At 55.0% G+C, this 13,037-nt stretch overlaps 2 protein-coding genes across 2 annotated transcripts; both read right to left on the reverse strand.

Moving 5' to 3' along the window:
* Positions 1-3,529: 3,529 nt before the first annotated feature.
* Positions 3,530-6,924, reverse strand: EV422DRAFT_604763 (uncharacterized protein; the record flags this gene model as incomplete). Its single annotated transcript, XM_053073764.1, has 10 exons — positions 3,530-3,674; positions 3,752-3,953; positions 4,037-4,049; positions 4,118-4,129; positions 4,234-4,485; positions 5,630-5,779; positions 5,854-6,099; positions 6,185-6,302; positions 6,517-6,742; positions 6,801-6,924. 10 exons carry the CDS (start codon positions 6,922-6,924, stop codon positions 3,530-3,532), a joined length of 1,488 nt encoding a protein of 495 aa, XP_052922191.1.
* Positions 6,925-10,544: 3,620 nt separating this feature from the next.
* Positions 10,545-12,783, reverse strand: EV422DRAFT_590708 (uncharacterized protein; the record flags this gene model as incomplete). The annotated part of the gene is made up of 4 exons (XM_053073528.1): positions 10,545-10,689; positions 10,771-11,808; positions 11,848-12,305; positions 12,625-12,783. The coding sequence occupies 4 exons, from the start codon at positions 12,781-12,783 to the stop codon at positions 10,545-10,547; spliced, it is 1,800 nt and encodes a 599-aa protein (XP_052922192.1).
* Between the last annotated feature and the right edge of the window lie 254 nt (positions 12,784-13,037).

Raw genomic sequence — 13,037 nt, forward strand, 5'->3', positions numbered from 1 at the left:
GCCCCCCAAGAATGGCAAAGGGCTTGGCCAACTTCTATTGCCGATTCATCCAAGGTTACTCCAAGATTGCTACCCCGCTCACTACCCTGACCCGAAAAGACATCCCGTACGCCTGGACACCCGCCGCAAACACCGCCTTCGAAAACCTGAAGAAATCATTCACCACCGCCCCCATCCTTGCTCACCTGGACCCAGAGAAGCCCTTCGTCGTCGAAACTGACGCCTCCGACTTTGCCTCGGTGCAGTTCTCCTCCAACCTGACCAGGACAATCAGCTCCACCCCGTGGCCTTCCACTCTCGCAAATGCACGGCCGAAGAGATCAACTACTAGATCTACGACAAGGAGCTTCTGGCCATCCAAGACTCCTTTGCCCAGTGACAACACCATCTCATTGGCGCCCGTCACAAGATCACCGTTTACTCAGACCACAAAAACCTTCAGTACTTCATGACCACCCGCACCCTGAACCGCCGCCAAGCCCGATGGTCGATATTCTTCTCCGATTTCAACTTTGTCATTACCTATCGCCCTGGTTCCCAGCAGCACCAAGCTGATGGCCTCTCCCAACGCTCCGAACATGAACTGAGAGAGGGGGAAGAAGCGTTCCGCTCCCAGGCGACCACAATTTTGACTGGCCAAACGCCTGCAACTTGCCGCTGCCTACCTCACACCCATGGATACTTCGCTGCTTTACAAGATTAAGCCCGCCCAGGCCTCTGATCCCCTCGCTAGGACCATCCGCAAAGAGCTCAAGATACCCAGCGCCCAACGGACCGAGGAAACCCAAGATTGTATCAAGCGATTCTCCGTGAAGATGGGATCCTGCTGCATGACAACCTTGTCTATGTCCCCACCAATGAGCTCCGAGCTGAAGTCTGCCATGACATGCACGATACACCCCTAGCCGGCCACTTCGGGATGTCCAAGACGCTTGAACTCGCCTCCCGCAACTACTGGTGGCCCAACCAGTGGCACTTCGTCAAGGCCTACGTCAAGTCCTGCGATACCTGTAGCCAAGCGAAATCCAGTCGACACAAACTGTACGGCCTACTCCAGCCCAACAGTATCCCTACCCGCCCTTGGGGATCTTGGTCCCTGGACTTTATCACCGGTCTGCCTCCCGTGGATGGGTACAACTCCATCCTGAACGTCAATTGTCGCCTAACCAAGATGGCCCACTTCATCGCCTGCAGCGAGTCGGAATCCGCCGAGTCCACCGCCGACCTAGTCTTCCACAATATCATCCGTCTACACGGCCTCCCCGACGACATCATCTCTGACCGAGGACCCCAGTTCAAGTCCCGGTTCTGGCATCAACTTCTCGAACTCCTTGGGGCAAAAGCCAACCTCTTCTCTGCCTTCCACCCCCATAGCGACGGCCAGACGGAACGCACCAACCAGATCCTGGAGCAGTATCTGCGATGCTTTTGCAACCACCAACAGGACAACTGGAAACAGCTTCTGTCGTCCGCCGAGTTTGCCTACAACAACACCCACCAGTCCGCCTCCCAGACCACCCCCTTCTATGCCAACAAGGGTCTCCACCCCCGCTTCAGCTTCGCTGCCTCTGCTACCTCTGAATCTGTCAACCCCGCCGCTGAAGCCCGCGCTAAACAAATCAGGGAAGTCCATGAACCGCTTGCCCTTGAGCTCAAGGAAGCCCAAGATCAAATGAAGCGCTACGCCGATGCTAAGCGAATTCCTGCACCAGACTTCAAGCCTGGCAACCAAGTCTGGCTCCTCCGCAAAAATCTCCAGACGACCCGGCCCTCTCCAAAACTTGACAATCGCAAGATTGGGCCGTTCCCCATCGTTGAAAGGATCAATCCTGTTGCCTACCGTCTCAAACTCCCGGCTACCTACAAAATCCACGATGTCTTCCATGTTTCGCTCCTTGAACCCCGCTTCACCATCCCCGAACAACACCAACCCGAACCCACGCCTCCAGAGACTGTTGAGGGTCAAGAAGAGTGGGTTGTCAAAGCCATCCTTGACTCTCGCATCCATCGTCGGCGCCTTCAGTACTTGGGCAAATGGCAAGGCTGGCCTGACTCCGAGAACACCTGGGAGCCCGTGGAACACCTCACCCATACCGATGCACTCCTCACGGACTTCCACAGCACGTACCCCAACAAGCCTTCCACTGTCCCCGTAGCACCTCCTCTGCGACCACACCAGACTCAACGCCGCCGCTGCCGCCACCCCTAAAGGGAGGGGTGATGTTATGGACGACGCGCCCATACCATAATCTTACCTACTGACAGCCGCCAATGTCAAACGCCAATGTCAAACGCCCATGTGAAACGCCAATGTCAATGTCAATGTCGATGTCAATGTCAATGCCAATGTCAATGCCAATGTCAATGCCACTCCCCCTCTCTCCTCTCATTTCGCCAATCCTCCCGCATAATGATCACTCCTCCTCTCTCCTCTCATTTCGCCAATCCTCCCGCAATATTGCCACTCCTCCTCTCACCTCTCATTTCGCCAATCCCCCATTCGCCGCTCCTCCTCTACCCCGCTCATCTGTGAGCCAATCTCCGGCCATTTGTCAACCCCCCCAGTACTTCTCCACAGCCAGCAGCTGTAGCTTGCTCTCTACGCTCGCCACGCCCGCTCTAGGAGCACAGCTGGCGCCCCCCCTGTCCCCTCTTGTGGTTGTTGTTCTTTGATCTGCTGGGTTGTCTATCTATAAATAGCCGGCCTCTCTTCGTCCATTCCCTTCCTCCCCAGCAGATCAACAACAGTTCTTCTCATCTCTTGTTCTAGTCCTTGTCTCTTGTTTTGCCAATACAATCTCTTGTCGTCCATCGCTCTCGCCTTGTCTTCTCTACTTCGCTTCCGCCTCTGTCGTCGAGATCATAACAGTTTGATCTGCTCCAACACTGCGAAGTTCAGAACCCGTCAAGCCCTGCATCTGCCAACCCTTTTTCGCTCAATCCATCCTCCATCTCCGTTCCGTCTTCCGCACGTCCAACATTTCCCGACACCGGCTTCCCTGGCCTCCTTACCTCGCACCATTTGCAACGGCAGAAGGCAGCAACCACCTTCCGACGATCCGCAGTACTCTGTTTCCTTGCGCCACCTCACCACTCAGCAATTGCAACGGCGGGGGCCACTCTCCCATGCTCTGTTTCCGCGAGGTTCCCACAAAGGAATGCTTGCCTCTCGCCTCGGCTCTTGCAGGGTTCCCAAAAGGGAATGCTCGCCTCCTGTCTCGGTTTCCGCGGGGTTCCCAAAGGAATGCTCGCCTCTCATGTCGGTTTCCGCGGGGTTCCCAGAGAGGGATGCTTGCCTCTCGCGGTCCCGCTAGCAAATCCTGCTAGCAACTTCAACCGCGTTCCTCTTCCGCTGGATCGCGGGAGTGTTGTTGTACGTTTTCTGCTGCATTTCACAATAACAAAATAAATGCATGAGTCGATGGTGTGATGCTCGGTTTAACAACTGGACAAAAAGAAAGACAAGATCCTCGGCACTATGGGAGCCTCGGCATCACTAGAATTTTTACACTCACGGGAGTCTTCCAACTCACCGAACATTGTGACGCATAGCAGATGCCGTCAACTCTTGCAGACGGACGTGATCCTCATTGGCAACTGATTCCATAAACGTCGTGAAGGAATGACGCAAAGCATTGCTGGAAATGTTCAAAAGACCGATGTGTTTCTGAACACTGTTTCCAAGGTACGTTTCCAATCTCCCGCGTTTTCGAAAGCATCACCGATCTTTCTGCAAAAGAGGAATCCATACATCTTGCCTTTGGTCAGCAAAACACGGACTTCGGGCTTCAGAAGGTAGGTCAGGTACTTGATAATCAAGTTGTCATCGTTTGGAAGTTCCATGGTGTCTCTGGACCCGTTGTACATCCGATTCTTGTAGTCGCTGACGACAATTGCATGGCGTCCTTGAATGAGGGCGATATGATTCCTCAACGACATTCGGCTTTCTTTTTCTGTAAGGATGCGATCCGGAAGAGGCCAAATTTTTTTGCTTCCTGACGGCGGAATCACTGCGTAAAAAGGGAGCCCAAGATACTTTTGCACTTCTTCTGCAAGGATTCCTAAAGTTTTTTTCGCCTTGCCAGAGATCGTCCACAATTCTTCTCTGACAATGTACAGCCTCCAGAAACTAAGCATGAAAAGGAATACGGTGAAAGACAACGAGTTAGCAATCTTGGAAATATGCCATAAGCTCAATCAGGTGGTCAGAAGATGCTTAGAGAATTGGCTTACCTGTTCCCATAAGATAGTGGTCCCGGTCTCTTCAGCGGAACCTTGTCGCTCCCGCTCCGCCAACGCTTGTTCCTTGTTCCTTTGATTCTGCAAGCGCGCGATGCTAAGAGACTTTCCACGGCGGTTAACGGACGATTCCGATTCCAGAAAATCCAGATACTTGTGTACATCGATGGCTGCCGTGATGGCGTTGGCTACAGAACCTTGTGCAAGCCCTCTGATCCCCACGGGATAGCCGTCCACGTATTTGTCCTGCATATGACAAAAAGGAGGAATTGAGTATTGATTCACAACCAGAGGACGTGAAAAGGGGATGAACCGGTATCCCAAAAACAGACAGGATATCGCGCATTGAAACATCGAAATCCTGATAAAACCGGAAGGCGCCACTCACCAAGAAGAGATCGAGATCTTTGAAATCTTCGAACAATGGTCGATTCTTACGCCCGCTCTCTTTGAGCCATCCAAGATACCCGCAAATTTGTTTGCGAGATTTGGCGATTGTTTGGGCATTTCTTGCTTGACCACTTCCACGGAACAATCCGCGAGGGGTGCTGAAGAATTCCCTCAATCCCTGAAATTCCGCATGGTTCAACTTTGTCATGTCAAAATCTTGAAGTGTGTAACTGGTTGTACAAAACGTCAACAAAGTCAGCATGAAATGCGGTAGAAATTGTTCATTTCATGCTGCGTCTGCAAGAAAGACCAAAGAAAATAAAGTGTTCACCACCTTTTGAATTGTATGATGGATTCATCCCCATTCCGGAGATCCACTTCATCGACATCTGGCATTCGTTCTCTAATATTCACGTTCTCGTTTCTTCTTCCATCCTCCCTGTCGCTGTTGCAATCGGCATTGTCATGACTGTCAGGACCCGCATCGTCCTCGACACAATCGTAAATGTCTACATCCTCCGGAAAACAAGGAAACCCATGTCTGCATGCAGGAGAGCCGCAAGATGTGGGAGTTTCACCTTGGAGATTGGCTGACATGGCGCGAGAAGATGCGGTTGTTGCATTGCGAAGATCTTCATTCGGATCCTCATCCAGATCGCCAACAAGGTCGCCTTCCACTCCAAAAGGCGTTACATCAAACTCGTTGCGAGAGATGGAAGGTGAAGTGGGGTGGAGTTTTTGAAGATGGATGTTTGAGGGGCATTCTCTATGGTAAATGAGATAGATCATCGTTTAACCGAAGCCCTAACCCTAACCCACCTAACCCACCACCACTGGCTTTGTCTTCACTCAAACGCAAAACATAGGTATGTTCGTCGTCACCGGGTTAGTCTTTCCAGGATATTGCTGACTAAAACAATCAAAGCAAGCTTGTCAATCAAAGCAGCCTGGTTTCCACAGTCCCATGACCATGCGCTCCCATTCAATCTCCGAACTTCACCTTGGGGAAATACCACACTCCTTCCATATCCATTGCAATCCTAACCACCTCATAGTTGAAGTTGACTCCGTAAAACTCCAACAGCTTGATCAGCAGCACTCCAAGGTTACCTTTTGCCTGTATTCGTCCCGTCTGCAGTCTCGGATGCATCTGCGTAATTCCAACATGACACATCAGCTTCTCCCTTCCGCACCCTCGCCGACATCTGAATCACTGGCCCATACCCTCATAAATGCCGCAATGATGCTCATCAGCGTGTAACCTCCTATCCCACTGGTAAAAATCTCATTCCGGTTCCGTTGCAACTGGACCTGCTTCATGATCAGCAGCAGCACCCGTAATCCTTCGCCGCACCGCGGATCGTTCAGGAAGGTTTTGACGATCTCAGTGGCGTGCATGCCGGCGGCAACGTTGACGCTGATGTTGGCAGGGTAGCCTGTTATGGACTTCATCATCTTGATGATGGGGACCTCGGGGGGTGTGGGGTTGCGCAATTGTCGCGCATTTTGGGTGGAAAAGGGGGTTACGGGGGTAAGCAAACTCCTGCCTTGGTACCTTGGCGCCTGTTATGCATTCCATCCTTGATGCAATTCCTGCTTTTCGGATGGCCTCCTTTACTTGCCGTATTGGTGGGAGATGCATTGTCTGATCTAATATCACCACGTCCACATCACTGCGCGCGGGTGTAAGATGTATTGGCTTGGATCAACATCTTTGTTCATACACATGCAGGGTCCCCCGCTGTGACGGGGGCCTGCAAGAAGGGAATTCACCCGTACCTAGAAGGTAAATACAGTTTGGTCTCGAAACTCCCAAAAATGCGCACATCAGCCTTTGGCCGTACAGTATGTACCACACTCGTAATGCGGTCGATTGTTGGCCTTCACATAGCATGCCCAGCTTCGGTGGGGATCAAGTACGAGATATAATCATCAATCTCCTCATGCAGCATCTTCAACAAGTTCCTTGAATATTTCCTGTCTTTTGGTTGCCAAGGTGGGATGGGTAACGGCGTCAACACCTCGAGGCTGTTTATCTCTGGTTTCCTCAATCGCGGCTTGGAATGGACGTTGCCCGGGTCGTTGTGGGGGCCTCGGCGGTTGGCGGGACCGCCTGTTTTGCCCCGGGTGGTGGTATTGTATTGCTGTCGGGGGGGCGCGCGATCTTGAACCTGTGCCGGTGCCGTGGGCTGCTACAGAGGAGGTTGGGACTGGCCCGTCACACTGATCTATGAGCTCTTCGTCCATGTCGAAAGCGATGAAGTCGTCTTGTTTGGCTGCTTCGTCATCCCCCATGGTGAATATCGACAGTCTCAGTGGGATGAGTGTGGAGGCTTCAAAAGGAATATGGCCGTTGGCGTGCGTGCATATGTATGAGCTGTCGCTAGGACTGTATGTACATACTGCTGGGGGGCAATGCGGTTGCCGATGCTGCTGCTGTGCCCCTGAGTTACTTTTCCGGTAGTTCTGGGGGGTTTAATCACCCGTCTTGAAGCCTCCCGTCGGACGTCGCCCAAACGCAATAGAAAGTAGGGGCGGCAGATGGTGAGGTTAACCGTGGTCAAGCCATGGCGCGGTCTGACTAGGCTACGGTTTGGCTAGCAAAGTAGCAAACCATCAGTTGACTTGGCTACAAAGTGGCAAGTCATGGCTTGATCACCGGTTAACCGGTTAACCAAGATTACTGCGATGACTGCGATGATTTGGCAGGGTTAGGGTTAGGGTTAGGCTTGGGGTTAGGGTTAGGCAGGGTTAGGGTTAGGCAGGGTTAGGGTTAGAACATTCCCTTCTAAGGGTCAGGGTTGGGGTTAGGGTTAGGGTTAGGGTTAGGGTTAGGGTTAGGACATTCCCTTCTAAGCCCATTGTATATGAATGTGTCAAAAGACACTGTCACATTATTATGTAAGCTTACCCGTGGTTAACCAACGGCTAGCTGGGCTGGGCATGACTTGGTTTGATCACCACCCTCTTGACCACCTGGTGGTCTGGCTACGGTGTCTAGTCAAGCCAAGTCAAACCAAGTCAAGCCATTGCCGCCCCTAATAGAAAGTTGTACTGTACGGTATCGCTACTATTGACAGACATAGGACGGACTTCAACCAGGGCGCTGCACTACTCTACTCTGTATAGGTGGTCAGTATTCGTTGCCTTCGCCATCCCTCCTCGACACACCGGGAGAGAACAGTAGCCTACGGTAGCTGGCAAAAGGTATGTGTGTGTGTCTCGGTTGCGTGTGTGCGGAAGAGGCACTGCACCCAGGTGAACCTTGACCGACGACTATAGCAGCATCTGACACCTTCGCAATTCACTTCGGAAAGGTCTCAACTCTGCCATGCCGCTCCCGTCATTCGAGCCGCCAGACGACTTCGGTCAGACGCCGGACGCTGACGGCCAGTACTATCTCGATCCCATACCAAAAGCCATGAGCCAGGGGAAATACTTGTACGAACGAGTCGGAGCTGCATTCCATTCCCCTCCCGAAGTGTCCCGACTAACAGGTCTATATTGACTCCTCTCAACAGCCTCCCCTTCCGCTTGTCCGAACGTCAAGTCCTCTACAACTGGATTGGCATGACCCTCTGCATTTTCGCTTTCATCTTCGGCGTCTTCACCCTCTGGATCGCACGGCGAGTGCCCGTCTCCCCCGCAAAACTGTTCGGCCTCAGCATACTCTGGATGGACATTATCTCGGTCGGGTACGCCCTCTTTGGCCGGCACGTCGGCGCCGCAATCCTGGGTCACCATGTCGGCGGGTTCGGCGCGTGCCAGGTGCAGGGCTTCATCGACGGTCTGTGGGGCATCGTCGCCCAGTTCTCGATGGTCGCATTCACCGCTGAACGATATATCACCATCAACCTGCAAAAGGACGTCACCATGCTGCACGCGCGATGGATCCTGTGTGCCATCTTCGGCCTCGGGTTCCTGTGTACGTCCTTTTCGTTCATGATGCAGTCGTGGGCGACGGTCATGCCCAGCGGCGTCTGGTGCCTGCCCTCCATGGCCTCGGGAGATTGGCGCGGCGCGTCGATCGCGTTAACCGCCCTCGCCTCGTTTGCGACGGCCATGATTGGCGTGCTGTGGATGTATGTTCAAATCTACCAGAAGTTCCGCAAGGTGCAGTATGCGGCGGTCGATATGGTCGAGTCGAATTTCAATAAGTTTGGGGGACCCGCGTTCGATGGTGCCGGGGCCGATGGGGATGCGCTTGGGTTCGGATTTGGGGAGCCGACTGCCGCAACGGAGGCGTATACGCATCTGGATGGGGCTTATCTGCCGAAGAGTGAAGGGTTGCGGAATGGGTGCCTTGGGAATAACGACGACCTCGAGCTGGAGGACGCTAGGCCGCCGCCGCGGAAACCGAGGATAGATCGGACGCGGGAGCACGACGATGATGATGAGGATGATGAGATGGTCGATTTTAGTGATGACGATGAGAAGGATGATGATCGTTCGGAAGACGACGACGACGACGACAGCGGCTTCGACGACCGGAAACGAGTACATCAAGCCGACGCTGGATCGAATACACCTTCATTATTCACCGCCAACCAGATCCCAACCCCTTCCTCTCCCGACCACCGCCAAAACCATACCCGCAGCCGCCGCCGCTCCATCCACCGCCAAAAGGGCAACCCCGACGACGTGGAGATCAAAGTCACACCCCCGCCACGGACGGTCATCACACCTTCCATCGATGTGGATGGGTTACCCGCGCCAGTCACCGTGCGCTCGCCTACATCCCCTGGGCGACCCAACGGCCCCGCAAGTCCCCTTCCGAATTTCCTCGGCGACCTCTCCACATCCTTCACCAACGGGAAGTCATTGATGGAAGGCTCCCGAAACGCGACAACCGCCCCAACGGCGAAATACCCCCCGCCAGCCTACACATCCCCTCTCAATTCGCGGCACACACCCACTTCCCCACCACCCCCACCACACAACAGCCGCGCCACCTCAGTCTCCCCCATCACAACCCTCCTCTCAACCGGCCCCTTCGCACGCTCCCTCCACTCCCTCCTCCCCTCCAAACGCACCTCGGGGGGATCCCCCCAAAACAAAGTCGGCCCAAAGGCAACATCAGCAGGCTCCCTCCCGCTCCCTTCCCCAACAAGCCCTTCATCCTCTCTCTCCAAACCATCCCAAACAACCTCCGCCCCAGCCCACGCCTCCCCGTTCCCTTCCTCCCCACCCCCCAACTCCCGCCCCACCCGCTCCGCCGCCCGCCTCTTCACAACCCTCACCACCCGCCGCACCCCGACCCCCTCCAACAATTTCGCCCATCGCCAAAAACGCCTCCTCGAAACCCAAGCAGCCACCCTCTCCTACGCCCTCGCCAAGCAAGCCTTCATCATCGTCGTCTCCTACTACCTCTGCATCCTCCCACTCTTCCTCTCCATCGGGTACAACCTCGTCACGTTCGAGCCCGTGCCCGTGTGGGTCGACAGCATCAGCTACTTTGGCGCCGTCGCGTACACGCTCCTGAACCCGCTGCTGTTCCTGGGGGGCAATCGCATGTACAGGGGCGCCGCGAGGGAGGAGCTCAGGTGCTGGAGGGAGAGGTGGAGGAAGTGGGTGGGGAGGTAGGAACTTGTACCACTATCTACTGGGACCCGCTGGTTTTCCCTCTCACACTTCATGCACGCATAGCATATCATCATCATTTTAGCATATTACTACATCTTGTACCTAATTCTCTCGGCATCCATTCACATCGTTTAATGCATTTCAAGCTACCCCTAATACAATCCGGTTTCTCTCACATCACATCACTCCTTTTCGCCAATTGGGGATATCAAATCACGCAACGCATAGATCACTTGACACATTCTATTCTACATCTACCCTACGCGGTGCATGCCCTGCCCAACAAACAGCACTACCAACGGGGGAGTGCTTCATACGAGGGCGTTCCTTTTCTACGACCAACACTCCATCTGCACCCTTCCCTCGCTCACCCACTTCCTTACTTCCTCCTCAGCGTCCGCGGGGGTCATGGAATATTGAGAAGCGACGATGTCGACGAGGGCGGCTGTGACGTCCTTCGGCATCCTATTCGCACTCCTTAAAAAAAGAACCCCCACATCAACACCCTCAAAAAAACACGTAGACAATGAAACCGCTTGTTTATGAAGTGTGACTCACCCACTGACCAAAACCCACCCGCCCTTCCTCATCGTCTCGCCAACCCCCGCCTCGTGCTCCCGCATCCGGTCCTGCACATATATCTTCGTGTCCTGGTCGCGCGACCACGCGGTCAGGAGCTTCATCCCCGCGCGCTCCAAGTGTTCCCACTCGGGTTGGTATAAAAAGTCAGCGTGGCGGTTGCGGTTGCCAAAGACGAGGGTGTCGAGGTGTGCGCGGTTGGCGTGGGCGCGGTGTTGGATGAGGGAGCGCAGGGGGGCGACCCCGGTCCCCGGTCCGACAAAGATCACCGGTGTGGTGGGATCCCGCGGTAATCTCAACGAGCCGCGTTTGATCTCAAAGCGCACGGGCGACGGCGGTGTGAGGTGGGCGAGGTAGGCCGTGCACACGCCCGTTCGCTGTTTCTGGAGCTTGGTTCTGTACCCGACGATCGCGACGCAGAGGTGGATCGTGTGCGGATGCACCGCGGGCGAGGATGCGATCGAGAAGGAGCGTGGGCGGAGCGGGGGGATCAGGTCCAGGAGGTATTTTAGAGGAACGGTGGCCGAGGTGAAATCCTGGAGGATCTCCCACATCGTTCGACGCGGTTTCGTGACGTAGGAGAACAACTCCGATGCACCTTCCGGTGTTGTGAATTCTCGCAGTTTCGCGGCGTGGAGCGGGTCGGTGGTGAAGAATGCGAGGAGGTGGAAGAAGAATTTGCGGGGGCGACCGAGGATATCTAGATGACATGTTAATAGATTCCGTAGTGTCAGGGGGGTGGGTAGGTGGGCCGGAAGAGATATATGATCCGCGGTGGGGTGGAGTGTGAAGACCTTATCGGCGATGGATGTCCAGTTGAAGTGGTCGAGGACCAATGCGACTTCGGTGGGAAGGTTTTGGGGGTGGATGAGCATGACGTCGGCGGGGTTGTAGGTTGTGGAGGGGGGGAGGGCGAATTCGAGGTGGCGGACGTCTTGTGGGTGGGTGGGGGCGGTGAGGCGCGTGTTGGTTGTGAGGTGGGCGGTGAGGCGGGTGGGGCGGCGGTGGTGGGGTTCTCTCACTTCTGTGTGCCCGTTCGTTGATGTCGAAGGAGACGCTGTCGCATCCCCCGCATCCACCGCATTCGTGGCTGTCGGCTCGTCTTCAAGGAACCGAATCTCGAAACTCGGCTCCGGGATCGTTTCCGCGCTCACTATCTCCTTCCCCTTGGGTATCGGCCACTTTGCCAAGACCTTCTCCCAAAACCCCTCCAACCACGGGTCCAATCCACCTTCATACCCCATGTAGTGCTGATCATCGCCGTCGCCTCGCGGCAACAGCATCTGGGCGCCCAACTGCGCTAAGCGTTTGTACAACTTCTTGGCGGGGAAGTTGAATTTGGCGTAGGAGGAGTCGCCGAGGCCAAACACTGCTGCGTGCATGTGGGAAAGAATGTCGGCCGGGTGGGTTTTGCGGAGGAGGAACTTCCAGAATTTGGTCATTGGGGCGGGTTCTTCGCCTTGGCCGGTTGTGGAGCAGATGAAGACGACGAGGGGTTCGTTGATTAGCTGCGACTGTGGAGTAACATGGAGGGTTGAGTCAGTCACTGTTCAAGATCGTATCGCATCTGGATGGGGCAAGGTATCGCCCGCGGGTCCATCAAACATACATTGCGACGCAGCCCCTGCATGACTACCAAGCGAACGTTGGATGGTTGGGCCGCAACAAGGAATATGGGGTTGGTCTGACTAAGACCGCCCGTTCGCTGTGGCTCATTTTCGCTGCTCGCTGTCCCTCGCCGAAGCATTCGCTCGTCGCATCCATCGCCGCCTGCCCGCCCCTTCCTCCTCCTCCTCCTCCTCGTTCCCCTCCCCCCCTCTCACCAAAACTCACCCGATCATACTCATCCATTCCCAAAACCCGCACATCAAACCACCTCCGCTTCGCCTCCCTTGCAAGTTGCTCCGCAACGTCCTGGGCGGTGCCTGTCTCTGTTGCGTAGAGGATTAGGAGAGGGCGTTGGGGTGGGGTTGCGGTTGTTGTTGACGACATTTGTGCTTCCGGGGCTGAGGGAGGGGACGGAGGGGAGGGGGCTGAGGATAGGAGGTGTTGAGAGGCGGAATGCGGGTGCTGCTGTTGGTGGTCCTGTTCGTCGTTTGTCATGGCGCAGTGCTGTGCCGAGTGATCTCTTCTGTGGAGGAGTGTACAGTAATAGCCGTGAGCGCTGAGAGGAACGCGCAGGCTCTTTTTGTCTCGTTTAGTCGCACTCCCTCCTCGTTCAGCACCCCCCCTCGGCAGCTGCAAAC

This window comes from Fimicolochytrium jonesii (genome assembly GCF_025526975.1).
Source record: "Fimicolochytrium jonesii strain JEL569 chromosome Unknown EV422scaffold_29, whole genome shotgun sequence".
Classification (NCBI taxonomy): domain Eukaryota; kingdom Fungi; phylum Chytridiomycota; class Chytridiomycetes; order Spizellomycetales; family Powellomycetaceae; genus Fimicolochytrium; species Fimicolochytrium jonesii.